Genomic DNA, 17,994 nt, shown 5'->3' with positions numbered 1-17,994 from the left:
ATTACTTTATAGTAAAAAAAACCAATACAATTGAAAACTGACAATGTCCGTCAACAGCTCAAAAAGAGTCAAAATTGTATGATGTTTAGAAAATGAAAATGTAAACATTCAGACAAATGTTCGTGTATAAAAAAAGAAGAATAAAATTGGAAACATAAAATGTTCCTAAACAGTTCAAAACAAATTAAAATATTTTGAAAATTTTATCGTGAACAGAAAATGCAAATATAAATAACCAGTGAAAATTTCATTTGTTCATTTGTTTTAGAGTTCACCAATTTGTGGAAAACTGATTTTGCGTAAAAATTCCCGTTTTTCCTTAATTTGTATGTTGTTTTTCCCTGTGCTTTTGAAAAATATTGGGAATTTTAAATTTTGACCTGTCCAATGCACCAACAATATTCACTTCCCCATTGAACAAGATACTGAAGTTGAAAATAGAAGCATTTTTTCGGTTACCTAATGTGTACATGGACACAAAAATAAAAAAATAAAAATAAATTTTTTTTTATGATGATGTGAGGGTATGTATGGTGGAAATAAAGTGTAGGTACGACCAAACCGTCATTTTTGAGATTTTATGTGTGACACTGCTACATCATTTTGTTAATCTGTAAATTGTTTTTTAAATCGTAGCACTGGTTCATATTATGCACTATTTCAATAACAACACTGTTGAATATATTTTTAAAAAAGTGTCAGAATTAAGGGGAATAAATAAATATTAGGACAAAATATAATATATGTAATGTAAAGTACATGTAATTCTCAAACTATATCATTAAAAATGTGTGTTATCATAAGTCTCATGATTTAGGTATATTTAATACTTGAAAATAATTAAAATTTTAAATAAATTTAAAATATATAGATCAGAAAATTGGATTTAGATATCAATCCCTCTCATTACCTCTTGAAAAATAATATACTTGATCAGCGGTACAATAGAAGATACCTACTTGATGAGTAAAAACAACATTTTTAAAATTAAACTTGCTTTCTGCAAATTCTAAATCAGTTAATTATCATAGTACCGCCAAAGGCCAATTATAGGTACCTATACGAATGTATTTTCGTATAATTTTATACCAGTGTATGGCAATCGTCGTCAGCCGTGACATTAGTTTAAGAGATTTCTTATTGTATTTATTATCAGCTATAATGTGAGGTTTGAGAGTTGAGGCAAAAACGACAAAACGACTATATCACGGTCTTATAATTATAATATAAGACCGTGGACTATATTAATTATTAACACATTAGCCATTACCCAGACAGCAATTTTTTGTTTAATAATATTATTATAACATTATAATAACGAATAATATTAGTATAACGTTATTATAACATTATTATAATATTATCATTACAAAATTCTGTCTGGGTAGGTAGTAATCTATTCTGTTGATATTTACTCTGAAAAGGAAGTACATATTTGTTTAGAAGACTGCTACGACGTATTTTATTATAATAGGTTATCATACTGGCTGTTCTTTTAAAATTGTTTAGATTTTACATAATATTTTCAACAAAATGTACCTATATATATTTTAATTTTAATAATTTAACACATTTTTACAAACAAAATATTATAAAAAAAGGATTTACATTTAATTCATACAGCGAGCTTTTAGATTGGAATATATTTCTGCGGGTAAACAATCTTCAGAATGGCAACTATATAGATATTATAATATATTAATATAATATAGGATTGTCAATATATTATTTATGTAAACAAACGTAAAACGCACTTGATCAGGCAAAAACATAAAAAAAATTATAAATTATACAAAATAATAAATAAAAAAGACGATTAAAACATTGGAATCTAAGACTGTTAAATGTACCTACATTAATTGAAAATCGCAAAAAGTGCTGTATAGTTAATTCCCCCCCTCCCCTACACATCGCCACTGCCGCAAAACCATATCACAACCGTGTCGTACGTGAACACCGATTGGAAAAAATAAAACAAATTACTGTAGACATTCGATTGAAACTCCGAGAGGGACAGGTCCTGTTGGATGGCCAACTGTATGTGACCCGCCAACAGTCTTTTGATGTCTATCAGGGCGTCTTCCATCCAGTCGCTGAGGGTGGTCATGCGGTTGCTGAAGAATACGCAGAATATCGACACGCCGTTTTGCCGATATATCTGCACGGTACCTGAGCTCATGGGCATGATCTGTATGTCCTCCAACAACCTGCAACGGACGACCAAAAATATTAATAATATTATACCGAAAACTGTAGTCGAATACGAGTAATTAACAATAATTATAATTACTTCACGACAATGTAATTATACCTATACCTATACCTAATAATATATTTTTTTCGAGATTAAAACGCGATTTTTACCGCACGGATTTTACGTGGTTTTTTTAACATATTATACGAGTATATCATAATGCTTTTGGGCTTGGTACAGATATTTTATTTTTTTAATACATTTTGTCCACCGTTTTCCACGTCGTGGTTACTTATTAACAAAACATATATAATATTATGATTCATAGATTTTCATTGTAGAGGGAAAATATCGAGTAGCGTGCTATGAAGTGGCGTAACTACGATTGTATTGTACTTTATTTTATCGTGAAATTTGTAATCTAATATAAAAAATAGGGTATCGTTGGTTAGGCTAAGGCCCTCATCAGTTGTGGCCCCGTGGCGTTAGCCCACCTTGCCTAACCGGTGTTTAGGTATTTACGCCACTAGTACAATGGATTTTTTTTCAAGAAATTTGAACAAAAATATAAATTTTATGTTCCACCAAAAAAAAGATATTTTTTGAAACTGTACCTGTAAAGGAGTATAGATAATTTTATGTCATGCGTTAAATAAAAATATTGTTTGGGCGTATTAAAATAATAACATGTACGACGTATCTCAATCGATCTTAGGACTATAGGTATGTAATAATAATTTTTAAAACGGATTTGTGGTTCAGATTAGAGGGAATAACGCATCATAATAAATTTAAATTTATTTATTTTGAGGAGTTCTTACTTCTTAGCATTATTATACAATAATTATAATAATACATTTTTTTTAAAAGTTAGTACTATTCACATATCTCGAAAAATATTTCTCAAATAGCCAATAGGTAGGTATATAAGAATTATAGGAGGTTACTATAAGGAGATTCTATCCTGGTGGCATTTTCTCACAAAATAGACCCATCTTATTATATATGTCAATCGTACTGCAGACTATCGTTTAGCAATCAAATAACACTTCTGAAGACATATGACTTGAATATGTCTCGAAATTAACTTGAAAATAACTTTCCCACTTTTTTGATATCGAACTCTTAATAAATCCTTAAAGTTAGATTTAAAAATTAAATAATACAAATTAATTTAAAAATGTAAGGAAGTCGTTTTCAAGTCAAATTGAAAAATGTTTTCATAAATATTAAATTTTATCTGATAAATAGGTTAGCCAGTACAATAATTTGTAAGAAATTGATAGTGTAAGAAAAATAAGTACTTAATATTCATGTTAATCGTGTAACTCGTTATTGACACATATTATTATGAGTTTATACGTCTGAGACCGCTATTTCTTTTCCACTACCGGACACTACTTTCACACAAATACACAATATAATAATGATTTATATGATCAAAATTATTACTATGCACACACATATTTAAATATTTTACACGACAAGCACGCATAAATACTAATTCTAAAATTGCCTATATTGGACCCCTTAAAAACCATCGTTATCGAATCCTTTTAATAAAAATAATATTACCTACTAAAATATATGTCGACATACTGTAATCGTTGTAGTATTGTCAACAATGTAAACAATAATGTAACATAACCATTATAACCCATTGCGTATTTAGATACGGTTATAAGCCATCATAAGACGCTTTATTAAAAAATTACCAAGCCGACTTCAATGCCTGTATAGGTAGGGTAGCATCTGGGTTAAATTATCCCCAATTAATTAATATAATATTATTTTATAATAATACCTATTTTTGAAAGGATAACGGTCGTTGACACGTTCCACCACTTCGTCTTCCCAATCGTCCATGTACATGATGTCCATGTCGATGAATAAAATAATGTCAACGTCTGTGTTTAGGTCCCAAACATTTTCGGGTATCGTTTTAATGATTGGTATATTTGGTTGTTGCATAGCTATAACATATTATTCAACTAATAAAAAAAAAAAGTAAATCTTATAAGTACCTAGGTACAACAAATAACAGGTACCTATTCAAATCTCTTTACGGTGTTTAAGTATATATAAAACAAGCGTTATATTGTGTATAATGGACTATAATTCCACTAAAAAAAAAGTAATTTTCTGACATCAACTTTGAAAAGTCTTATTAAAATAATATAAGAATAATATTGATAGAATATAGCTGGAACATCGTGTGTCCAAATTAGTTACAATTTATGATAATCTTAAAATCACGAAATCTCGAGAAAAAATATTATAATAAGTAGGTACTTATTATTACGAGTGGTACAACTGTAATATATATTATTATTTATATCGTATACTTAGTGCACCGACATAAAACGGTAAACAGTGTTCTTACTCGTTCTCTCGCAATCGTCGTCGGATAGCAGCAGTTCGATGGCGGCTGTTATCGTGGGAACCGCAGCAGGTGCCGATTTCGGGGTAAACGTGGTAACCGCTGGTAATATTATTGTTTTCGACGGTTTGCGATCGATGGCGTTATTTTTGGTGATAACTATAATATTATATAATAAAATAGAACGTCGGTATTATATTAATCATTACTCATAATAGTAAAATAAATAATAAAAACGAATTCATAATATAGGTATTATGATGTTAAGCAAAATTTTAATTGGCCCTATTTTAATAAAATTTGGAAATATTATTAGTTGTCATGACGTATATTATGTTTTACGTCAACACTAATAACATTATTATTGCTTAAACGCTTAATGCTTTGAATTTTGGTTCCGTAAAAGGTTCTGTGTATAAGTGTACATGATAGTAGGCGGACACTATACTTTTTATTAATTCAGATTGAATTAATAAAATACCTAAAATATCTATCGTATACCCATTAAATAATTTAAGTATAGGTACATTGTACACATAACATAACGCCATGTCTGTGTGTGTTTGCTGTTGAATGGATGGTTATTATTAAAGACCGGATTTTTATGCGTTTAAAATCTTAAAAATAAGATGTTTTTATGCCGTATAATTCCATCAAAATAATATTTTATATGCATAAATATGATTTTTTTGGAAAAAAAAAGTATTAAATACTGAAAAAACAAATAAAAGTAACAGTTTATGAAAACTATAAAATAGTTAAACTTCAAAAAAAATATTCAAACAGTCATATATATTATATAGTCATAGCGAGCCCGGCTCGATCTCTCCCATTTTGACTCCCCTCGATACTAGACGTGTTAAACGCTCAACGACACCGCGCTAAAGTACTAAACCCCAAGTTCGCGTCTGTATACTCTGTTCAAGTTGAAGACTTAGGTATACAGATAATTGACTTGGTGGAGTGACAAACGGGTGTTGCCTGATCGCAGCCCGATGAAAAATGGCCGTCGCCGATATAATGACGATTCGTAGAAAAAAAATTCAAAATCGAATGTTTCATTTGTCACACAGGACACGGTAAAATTAAAGTGACGTGACAAATAAAAGTATCTGCTTATTATTTCCTTGGGAAAATTCTGAAAGTCATAATTAATCGTAAACCTGCTCAAGAAACAGCGCACAACAGACTGAAAGTATAATAAAATCATATGCCGTGCGACGGTGAAAAGTCCCACGACAACGCTGGTGCGGATACTAACCCTTGAAGCGGCGCTTGTAGCACAACCCGTTGGCGGTGCGGACGCGTACGCGGGGCGAGGGAAACTGCCTCCGCTGGCCGCACAGCCACAACTCGCCGCTGTCCCCGCGGAAAACCGTCCGGAAAATGAGCTCGAAATCGTAAGTGACCGGCCGCGCACGCCGCTGCTGCTGCTGCACCGCCAGATACCGGTAACCGACCAACCGGTCCCTGATAGTCCGCAGTCCGGTTTCAACGTCCAAAGCCGTGCTGTCGGCTCTTTTTTTCATCCTCTCCTTGCTGTGGCTGTATAGTTTTGCGTTGCCACTTTCGTTTTTCCGCTGGTGCCGCGGCCCGTTCAGCAACAAACAGCATATTGACTCGCCGTACACCGAATACACGAGCGCGCACGATTTTCCCGACACGTTTATAATGCTCGTCGTGAACCTGCAGAGCCGAACAAAATTAAATTTAATGTGTGCGTCAACGGTCGAATTTGACTTAAGACTGACAACTAAACGTCGGCGGTGTAAACGTTTTTAACAAATTGACAGTGTTGCGCATAATTAATAACAAAACAAAATAAGGGGCTAACGCTCTGCTGAACATATTATAGCTGTCTATAGAGAAGTCATACTGAGGTGTTAAATTTAAATTCATTGATATAAATTGATGATTGTATACGTAAAACGATTGTATAGCTATAGACAGCTAAAAAATAGTCAAAATAGTTTGAGTTGATTAAAAAATATATATATTAATTTTACCACGTATGAAAAATTCCAATACAAATATTTGATGAAAATTTCAACTGTCTGCGATTAATAGTTTTAGAGTTACACCAAAAAAGTTAAATCAACAATTGGATTTGCGTACAAATTTTCCCGAATGCACCAACTTGATTCACTTTTCTATTATAAAATATGCAGATGTCGAAAATCAGAGCATTTTTATAGTACCACATGTGTTGATGACAGACAGTAAAAAAACACATCTTATGCCTACGTGACATAGTTCAAAAATATAATATACTTTACTGTCTATACTTGATGATATTATAATTTTGAAAATTAAATGGTGTATAGAAATTGGTAATTTAAACATTCGGTGAAAATTCAAAGTGTTTACGGTTATTAATTTTTAGTTACACCAAAAAAACGAAATTGACTTAGTCGAAAACTATATTATAGTTTTGCGTAAAAACACAAGTTTTCCTAAATTTTATTTTTTTAGTATTTTCTGTGGCTTTTGAAAACTCAATGTTCCATTTCGACCTGTCTAAAGTACCAACTATATTCACTTTCCCACCAGAGTAGTTGCGGTACTAGAGATTCGAATCATTTTTACTGCCCCAAAAGTTAATGACAGACATACAAAAAATACTATATTATAAAATCAATGCATTCATCGCTCTGTGTGTCAGTGTATCGATAATTTTTATCAGAGAATCGTACTCGGTACTATGTGTAATGTGTAGTAATAAATTTAGTATTATACTATAGATGTATACAGTTATCACTTGTCAGCTATAGCTTATAATTTACAAATATCTAAAAATATGTATAAACATTTAATTGTAGAAAAGATGAAACAGCTATAACACTATTCTAATTTAGTATAACGTACAAAATTAATTTTAAAACGTAGTAATAATTACTAATAAACCATAATCATCTTGAAAAATAATTATACAGAATACTGAATTACGTAATTTTATACATCTATAGATACTACTCAACACGTAATTTATAAATTAAATAATTAATGTCAAGTATTCTAATTAAAATTATAATAGGTAGGTACATAATATACAATACCTAAAGGTACCTTGTATACAATATGTGTCATTTAACTAGGCACTTTAATTAGTTTAATTCTAGTGTATAAATTGATGATGAAACTAAAGTTAATAATATTTACAACTCTTGGAATGGATATTTGTCATTAATGCGACGAAAACATTCGTCCTTCCAGTAGTTTCTATTGTAGACGTCGTTTTTGTCAATGAATAAAATAATATCAAATCCTTTTTCCATTTCCCAAATGTTCGTCGTAGTTTTTATTATCATTGACATTTTTATTTCACTAAAAATAAGAATACACAGTACAATTCGATTTAATAATTGATATTTGCACGATATAAAAAAACGTCAATAACTCTAAAAAAATGTTTGAACAGTGTAATTTTTTTTTAATGAACTCAGATAACAATAATAGGTAGGCACGAACAAATATGGCCATAATATCCACGTAGAAATTAAAACCATATTATTGAAAACTGACAGACCGATTTTTTTCCATTATTATTTTCATTCCCATTCAGAGTGATTGAAATTAAATATTAAGTTGTAAAAAATTACATAATATTAATTTTACCGGATGCCTTGAATGAAAACACAGTTTTCGAGTTTTTGGTAAGCACTTACAAATTTTTAAAAATTAATGTTGATTGGTGTTCAAATTTATGTGGAGAAAAATTCGAGAAACTAAACAAAAATGTTCATGTATTTTGTAAATGTGAGATCGTAATGTTTAAACGTTCAATTGAAAAAAAAATAATTAGTTACACGGATATCTAATATATTTTATATGCTTAAGCTCATGATACCTATAACAATCGTTATTAATAAAATTGTTGTATCATGATTAAACTCAGAGATATAATTACCAGTGATATTATAAAAATATATACATTTATGTAGTATTATTTATTTCGTAAATCCACGGAGTTAATCAATGGCCATAGAATATCTATGGACATTTTTATAACCTCCGTTTTCATGAAATTATTCCTTGTAATAAATATATTCTTTAATAATAAAATACAGTAGGTAATTATGTAAAATATTGAGCTCATTACTCCATGTCTTTATGATATTGGTATACTAACGTCCATATTATGTTACGGGCAGTGTAGAAAATCGGAGAATTATATACATTTCCCGGTCATTGTATAGAATGACCAGCATTTTTGGGAAATTTGAATATTACTCAAGTATTGTTTATATTGTCCGGGCATTATATAGAATGGCCAATTTATCAAGGGCAATATGAACTTAAAAAAATATTGCCATATTTTGTGTTTACTAAAAATAACCAATATATAGAACTAAATTATCAATACAACTGCCTGATTGATTTATCAATGTATAATAAAGATGCGAATTAATTCGATAACAATTCTCATATTTTTGATTCACTTTCAACTATAAAGGAAATAAAGATAGTGAACTAGATTCACTAGATTATTTTCAAACTTTAGGTTAGATCTTAGATACCCACATAATCAGTCAGTACATTTTGTATTTTAATACAATTTGAAGGGTCATATTTAAATTTACACTAATCACTCAAAAAATATCATCCTGGGTGTTATGAAAAATCTGTAAAACTAAATCATAAATTGTTATATTTTTGAATGCTATTTAAGTATAAAGATGAAAATTGATATAAATATAGTAATACCTAATTAGTTATTTTAATGTAAACAATTAATATTCTAGTAATAGGTAAGTTTCTTTAAACATAAATTAATATAATAATTATAAAAACATTTAAATTATATTATGTTTTTCTTATATTTTAAATAATATTTATGGAATCCACTAAAAATTAGATATTAATTAGTATTTAAAAATAAAATTATTTTGTCAAAATGTGGATTTTTGTTTATTATATTTGTATTTTATAAATCATAGTTTGTAGTTTGTGCTAGTTAAAGGTAAGATTTTTTAAAAATTGATAATTTTGAATTAATTTACAAAAATCTAACATTACGCAAAACGGAATTCTTCATTTATATAAGTGTATGACATAAAAATATAAATAATTTGTATTAAAATTAATTATTTCTAAAATTAGTAGATGAAAAATTAAATACCATTGTAAGTAAATGAATAAATATTTATGAATTAAGTAACTTCTCATCAGAGGAATAATATCTGGAATATCTTAATCAGGTATAGTAATGCACATAGGTACATTTTTAATAATTTTATACATACAAATTTGAACGTATTCATTGAAAATCAAACAAATTTTTGATATAAAAAAAAGCAAAGGGTATAATTAATAATATGCAATTTATGTTTTAGGTACTTTATTACCTTTTTGTTCGTAACTTGGTAAATCAGTTTTTTTTCTTTAGAAACATCAGCCACAGCAATATTCAATAATGGTAATAATTATTTTTTAATTTATTTCTAAAATGCATCTTTATAATATTGACATTAACGCATGGTTATAATATTTTAATAAACATAGAAGTTTTGAATTAAGAGGACGCCACACCCGCAGTGTGGTCTCCGTTTTACAAGTACGTAACATACCAAATTTACGCTCAGAAGTTCACGTTTTATACCGTTAGCTTAAAAATTAGAGTGAATCGACTTATTATGATACTTGATAGTAAGACCATTATCTGTGTTTTGATTGAAGTTTTTACGATAATTCAGTTTTTCAGTGAGTTATGAGCATTTTTATTTAACATTTATTATACACGCATAGGTATCTCACTTAAGAGGATGTCAGCGCACTATTTGTTTTCTCTCTCTGACCCTCGCACAACATAGACAAAACGCATTTGCGCAGAATCGTTTTTTCTATGTTTTTAAGTAATCTTTGAGTAAAATCACTTATTACAAAAAATATAGAAAATAATATTTTAGAGGGAATGACATATCGATTTTATATTTTATTGTTATTTGGCTTTCAAAATAAACAAAAAAATTTTGGAAATTAAAATGATGTTTAAATTGTTTTGAAATAATATTTAGAGAAATCGATATGTCATTCCTCAAAAATATTACTCTCTATCTTTTTTTGTAATGGGTGATTTTACTCTAAGATTACTTAAAAATATAGAAAAAACGATTCTGCGCAAATGTGTTTTGTCTATATTGCGCGTGGGCTACAGAGAGAAAACAAATAGTGCGCTGACATCCTCTTAAAAACTGAATTATCGTAAAAAGACTTCCATCTACACACCATTGCCGGCTCTCCAATTTGTATTTTCTGATTATTTTGATAATAACAAAAAAATAAACACATCATTCTAAGACCAATATAGATATATCATAGGTATACCAATATAATGTAAAGATAGTTAGTAATTATATATTGTGCAACATAATAATCTAATGATTTCGAGTATTTTTGTACTTTGTAATTTTCTAACATAGTTTCCGACCCCCTCCCCCCATCTTCTCGCGTGCAAACACACACACACAAATATAATCTTCTAATACAGTAAGTTCATCGCACTATACTAATCTCTACACACAATAGTATTATATAGTAATCTGCCATTATAGTTTAATATTAAAACACAAATAATACATATAATTTCGTAACTGTATTCGTCAGCTCGTTGCCGTTCAATTGGTACAATATTGAATATTATATGTACATATATAGCCTGTATAGTCTTATATTCTCCTATCCTATCATTATTTTATAGTATTGATTTTACATCCTGTATGGTACATACATTATTATACATATTCCTATATTCGTGTAGTCCACCCTCAGAAATGTCATCATTGGCACTGAAGAAGCAATATTTTCACTATTTGTTTTATTTTCATATTTTTTTAATTCTGTTACCAACCCACTATATAAGTAATAATATACTATATTCGTTACCAATATAATATTATAATAGCTGCAGGTATATAAAATCGTGTAATATGTCTGTTTAGTATAAAATTCTTAACTCGCGTGTGTACTATAAAGGTATTGCCTATTATATTATATGCGCCAATGTGGTTTTAAACACGCATAATTATTGTTATTCATATTTCTATTGCAAGTCTGTAATCATACCTATATAAAGTCAAGTGTCAACGATGATGAAATAGTATTTTAATATACTTTTGAGTACTTAAATAATTATATCATTAAAATATTGTATGTAACATTCTACTTAATCCAGTGCAGTGGCGGCTTGAACTTTTTTTTTCTTGACTCACATTTAATATTTTTACACCAACCACCCTAAAAAATTTTTTACTGCTCTCCAAAAGGTGAATTCATAGTTTTTTAGCGGATAAGTTATGCCAGTTATAGGTATTTAATTGGTATACACAGTAAATATTATATAACCCTGTATCACCCCTGAACCATATAATAATTGTACTTATATTACATATCAATATATTTATATTCCATTCTTTACACATGCGGGTACATAACGGGATTAACCGCTTAACCTAATGTTGGCTGTTAGTGTACGACTTACGCTGATACACATGTAGTCCATATAGAGCTGAAAATTATATTTCTAATTGAATTACCAACTTTTAAAACTTCTTCAAACTAACTTTCCCAACCACAGGACACCCACCCACCCACCCATTAATATTTCTATGAATCACATGATTCAAATATACCTCCTTCGAGCCGCCACTGATCTAGTGGTTGTCTACTGAGTTGGCGAAGAGTTTTAACCGATGTCTGAAGCTGCATGTCAGTCATCTCAGTTATCCGGTTAGGCAATCTTACTTCGTCGGATAGCGGACAATTTGCGACGGCCGGGTCACGTCATCAGGTATGCAATCCGACTGCGTCGGATCGCGGATAACGTACATTACTGTCACAAAAAAAGCAAAAATAAGTAACAAATTTCCTCGAAAAAAAATTTAAAAAATTTCGGGCGTCCGTGCAAATCATATAGCCAACGGATTTTTTTGGGTGTCTATCAGGTCAGTCACCTCGAATGACGTTCGACGTAGTATATAACTACACACAATGCAAACGATATACTACACAACCCAAAAAAACATATTGTATATACCTATGATATATGAACTAATAAATACATAGTTATCAATATAATATTACAGTTGTCAGGTGAGTTAACTGGTTGAGGTAATCAAATAGCCACTTTCTTATTTTGGTAATTCATAATTTAATGTAGCATACAAATACTGCTACAGTTACTATATAATATATATTAATAAATAAATAGATCCTCATTAAGTCATATAGTATACATGTATAGGTTAGTTATTAATTTGATTTTATGTTCATGATTAAACATACCTATAGTATAGTCGACTCGACTCGAGCTAGGATATTTTATTATATAATTAATATTTATACATTTACAGACCGAGTAGGCAAAAGGACAAAAGGCAGTCAAATACGATAATATAATAATAACGCAGTTTATTGAATCAAAAAAAAAAACATGTAAATATATCAATAAAAAAATTGAACTTTTCGACGCATGTATTTATGCCTGTATATATAGTAAAACTCGACTTTTCTAAAAAATTATCGATAAACACGTGCGACGGCGGCACTCGGTTTGCACGTTATCTCCGCTGCGGCGGGCCCGCCGGGAACAAAGTACGGCCGCGCGCGGCCTGTAAATTTAGCGGGGAACGCGAATAAGGTATCCGAGCGAGGACGCGAGAAGTCCTCAAAATGGGTAAAGTTGAAAAATCTGAAGAAATTTATATCTTCATGCATAAACTAAATTGTTTATATTAATAGATTAATAAATAAACTAATCTATATAAATATTAGGTTAATGTTTACTCTTTACTGGATGCCCTGTATATATTTTCTGCAGGTTCATCGTTCAACTATTACCTATGTACACAGTTCTTCAAGTCAACGCACTATATGCACTATTGGTTAGGTCTTATAGTTTTTTAGTACCCTGTCCTGTGCTCAGTTTTTCTAGGAGTTTGTGACTCTCTTTTTTATGTAAATATATATATGTACAGGACGCCAAATAAAAAAATTATCAAACGCTAAACAAATATACAGAAATACTTATAATTTAAAAATAACGACTTTAAGTTTTTAATTTGAAATATTTTGTTAGTGTTTGCTTTTTACTGGACATAATATATCTTTTGTAGGTTAAATTGTGTACGTGGTTCTTCAAGTCAACGCACCTCTATTTGTCAGGTCGTATAGTTTATTCAGTATCCTGCACTTGGTACCTATGTGGTCCAGAGCACGATTTAGCCAAGACTTACATTTTTAAGTTTATATAATAATATATATTTGTACAGAACGCTCAATAAAGAGATGGCCAAACTTTAAACAAATATATAACTTTCATTTAAACTTTTCTTTCAAATTGTAAATTTTCAAATATTTGGTTAACGTTTGCTTTGCTCATTACTGGACGCCCTGTACATATGTTTTATAGGTCTCACGTACCTATACGTGGTTCTACATGTAACCACACTACCACAAATCACAATATATTATGCACTTGGTAAAGTCGCAAGTGGAATATAATATGTACCTATACATTATTGATGCGTGGAAAATGGAAGCCCGAATTACTTCCGGTACAAGATTTGTAAGCGACAATGTGTTGACACATTATGCTTATATCTTGTAATTTTTTTTTTTTAATTTTATTTCAATAAATTTCAGTGGAGGAGTATCTAGGCCCGTCTAGCAGATCCAGCTTGCCGTACGTGCAGAGTGATTGAAAGTCCTTCGGGCTTCCGGTAAATGATTTAATCACACTGTTGTTTCAATTTACATACGAGTAAATCTTTGTTTTTTTTTTTTTGTCTTTGGTACTGCGTAAACGACTATTGTCAATTATTGTCATTATCAGACTTTGTGAAAATGGGCCTACGAATTGGACGGTCGTCTGAAGTAAAGTAAATTGTTTAAATGAATCATTATAGTTTCGAGTACTTACTAAATGCCAACAGTGTATTTAAATTATCAAAAACTTACATAACAATTAAGTTGATGGAAATAAACAAAATATTATTACTAAATAAATGCTAGTTCAATCTTTTCATACCTACCCGTGTATAGGGCGAATGCCGAATAGTAATTATTTAAGTCCAGCGACCAGCGTCTCAACGTCTCAGTAGTCAGCTAGTGTAAGTTCGTCCTGGGGTCCCGTCGGCACAGTGTCTGCCGCGCCGATGGCCCCTCAGTTTCTGCGGGTCAGGCGATGCAGCGACGTCCGTGTTCCCATAGCTTACCTTAGCTCTATCGCTCACCCATCGTGCTCTGAGATCTCCGCCGCCGCCGTCACGAGTCGCCTTCGTGCAAGCTGCAACTGTCGTCGAAGTACCGTCGGGGCGGTATCGTTGCCCACGCTGGTCTAGCTAGCCGTCGTATGTCGTCGTCGTCGTCGTCCGTCCGTCGCTCCTCTCACGACCTACACTGCTGGGCCGTCGCCGAGCAGCCACAGATGGTCTCGCGTGTCGGCAACCGCGAGCTCGCGACGCCATCGACCACGACCTCGTCTTTCCGCGGGTGACCGGAAAACGTACTGGGTGACTTACCGCCGTACACCATAAAGTGCTCTGTCACGTATCAATCCCCCATGTCGCCGCCGTCTTGTCTGGTGTTCTTCGGTCCGAGGAGGAGGGAGGGGTGGACTGCGGCTTCACTCTCCTCCGAAGCATCCGCACAGCATCAGACGTGTGACCCGCCTCACACCCTTCCACGTGGTGGCCACTATTCGCCTTGCGCGTCCACGTGGAGGTGTGGGGTCCGCTGGTTTCGGTGCTTCCAATTCAGTTATCCTGGCCAGTCCATTTCCGTCCCTCTCTTTGTCCTCGGCCGGTGTCTCTGTCATCTGTTCCGGAATTGTAACTGTCTCTGCGTCTCCGCTGGCCATAGCCTCCGATGAGTCTTCGTCGCAGACAGCTTCAACAATCTCACCCAAAAGGGTGTTCACGACGTCATCTGGGTCTTCTTTGTCATTGATATCCTCTGGAACTTCCTTTTCGTCCACAGGCTCTTGATTGTTCTCGTTTTCAATATCTCCTTGATTTTCGTCGTAATCCAAATGTTGCCCTTCGTCGACTTTGACGCAGACAGCTTCGACTATCTCACCCAAAAGGGTGTTCACGACGTCATCTAAAGCTGGGTCTTTCATGCTGTTGATGTCCTCTGGAACTTGCTCTTCATCGATGTGCTCTTGATTTTCGTCGACGAAAAATTCGTCAATAAGACTGTGAACCATCTCCCTCAGGATTGCGTCTATATCGATCTCCGTCGTGGCCATGTTATTTTATTAACAGTGTTTTTTTCCGGTATAGTATGGAACAAGTATCTAATACTGTTGGAGACAAAATTGTAAGTGAGTTATAAAAAACAATTTCGGTCTAAGCAGTCACCGAAAAATACAAACATTGCCCAGACAACGGTTACGACGTCGTTTATTGCTAGCCAGCGTGAGTAGGTACGACCGCGTCGTTTATTTAACGGCTTATTTTCCCAAACATCATTATTATCGATACGTACTTATGCCTACGGGTTAGAAGAAAACTTGTGTAAATATAATTAAGAATTAATTTATAACAATAAAAACTATTATTTAATAATTTGTGTTCTTTACTTGAAATAATTATTTTAGTTTTAAGATTTGCTAAAAAATTTGCTACACGAAGACAAAATTTGGTAGAAAATCTCTGTTTTGTGTTACACGGTAAATCTGAGTGCTTCAAGCGGGACATTCCCCCTTGACAAAAAATTTTTACCGTGGAAAAGCTGGCTGTGAACATACAAATATATACTACTGTGGTATTTATTATTTTTCATGTTTAAATATCTTAATTTATAAATCTAAGAAATGGATCCTAGGTTTGCCGATATTATTTTTCTTCATTTCATTACGTCCTTTTGTGCAGCGATCAACAATGTGTATACTAATTAGTCCTTTAAGCATTGTTACGCGAACACCCAAAACAATACACCAATAATACCATAATAATTACGCATATAATAATAATATATTATTTATTTAGCAAACAAATAATTACATTCAACGATACAATATATTATTATAGTAAAATAAATTGTAGTGATAACAACTCTCCTTTAAGCTATAGCCTATAACTATAGTGTGTGTTGGTGGGTATAATATAAGTCTGAGTATAATAATTAATTTCTTTCTTTCATATTTATATTTTAACATAATTTAACATCAATAAAATATATTAGTTTTTATCTTTAAATATAAAAATACAAAGTTCTTCGTAAATATACTTTTTTTTTTCTGATAATATTTTCTATACATCTTCAGACTTATAATCTCTAAGTTCTTCGTAAAAATACCTTTTTTTTCTGATATTTATAATATTACAAAGCAGAGACCTGGGGGACCGCCCATCGAATTTTTTCATTGGTAGTCTCTTACGCTAGTTCGAAAAATCGTCAGAGGAGCGCCCTCGGGTTTCTGCTTTATTTAGTTAGAGATTTCATAAATCAACGCAGGTTCGACAAAATACGAATCGAATTAAAGTTTTTTACAAAAGTCAAATAACATCGCTTTTACTAACTTCGATTCTTAACGGCTCGATGAGTGGTTAAACAATTATGTTGTGCGAAGACACTTATTATACAATAATAAATATTGCTATATAGTACAATAAAATTCTTACATTTTCAACTTCGAGGGAAGTTTATGGTAGAAAAATGGATTTAATTAGTACTATGAGATCAATAGTAGACACTTTTTTGTGCTTTACAATAGTACAATATAATATCGGGGTCCGGGAAAATCAACAGAAAACAATAAGCTACAAATAACGGAAATATGCGCAAAACCTGCAGTTATTGACAAAATCGATTTTGTTTTATTGTTGTGATTCAAATTCAAAATAAATACCTATCCATACGTCATATTATATGCATCCATACAGAGACTTGAAATTTTCACCAATTATTTGTATTAGCATTTTCTATACAAAATATTTTATCGTTCTTGAGCTATTTATAGATTTTTTACATTTTTAGTTATTTTTAGTTTTCTTATCTTATAATTTAATAATCGACTAAACGTTTTTACTTCTATAAAAAGTTCGAAAATGTAATATAATGTTCCTCGTTATTTGTTCTCATAACAATTAAAAATATCAAAAATATACATTCGTTTATTAATTTTTTAAAAGCGTCTGAGTTAGAATTTTTACGAAACTTGTCAAGATAGTGAACGCCTTTTGTAGTTTTAGACCTATAGTAAGAAATACATTTTTATTTCATACCTATAAGATTCAAACATTTTATATGAGATTACTCATAAATATTTCCAAGCAATAACAAAACAAAAAAGTTTGCCTACTGAAAATCACTTTCGTTTTTTATGATTTATGAGTAAACAACTAACCACCCGTTCAAATTTTGTCGACATTTAAGGATTTTACCTATATAAATCAACTACCATTTTATTTTTATTTTT

General features: G+C 31.4%; 1 protein-coding gene across 5 annotated transcripts; it reads right to left on the bottom strand.

Annotated features, from left to right (window-relative positions):
* Positions 1–1,578: 1,578 nt before the first annotated feature.
* LOC132939393 (uncharacterized) lies at positions 1,579–10,354 on the bottom strand. Of its 5 annotated transcripts, none has more exons than XM_061006529.1 (6): positions 9,920–10,354; positions 7,734–7,898; positions 5,836–6,260; positions 4,578–4,733; positions 3,999–4,167; positions 1,579–2,207 (listed from the first exon to the last, which is right to left on the bottom strand). In XM_061006529.1, exons 2-6 carry the CDS (start codon positions 7,886–7,888, stop codon positions 1,904–1,906), a joined length of 1,209 nt encoding a protein of 402 aa, XP_060862512.1. In that variant the 5' UTR covers positions 7,889–7,898; positions 9,920–10,354; the 3' UTR covers positions 1,579–1,903. The 5 variants fall into 5 exon arrangements, with proteins under 5 accessions (XP_060862512.1, XP_060862513.1, XP_060862515.1 ...); XM_061006530.1 differs by having other exon boundaries at positions 10,142–10,354; XM_061006532.1 differs by lacking the exon at positions 7,734–7,898.
* Between the last annotated feature and the right edge of the window lie 7,640 nt (positions 10,355–17,994).

The sequence above is a fragment of the Metopolophium dirhodum genome, chromosome 2, assembly GCF_019925205.1.
Source record: "Metopolophium dirhodum isolate CAU chromosome 2, ASM1992520v1, whole genome shotgun sequence".
NCBI lineage: Eukaryota > Metazoa > Arthropoda > Insecta > Hemiptera > Aphididae > Metopolophium > Metopolophium dirhodum.
The sequence above is the reverse complement of the archived record's forward strand: the minus strand, read 5'-3'. Positions and strand labels throughout refer to the sequence as shown.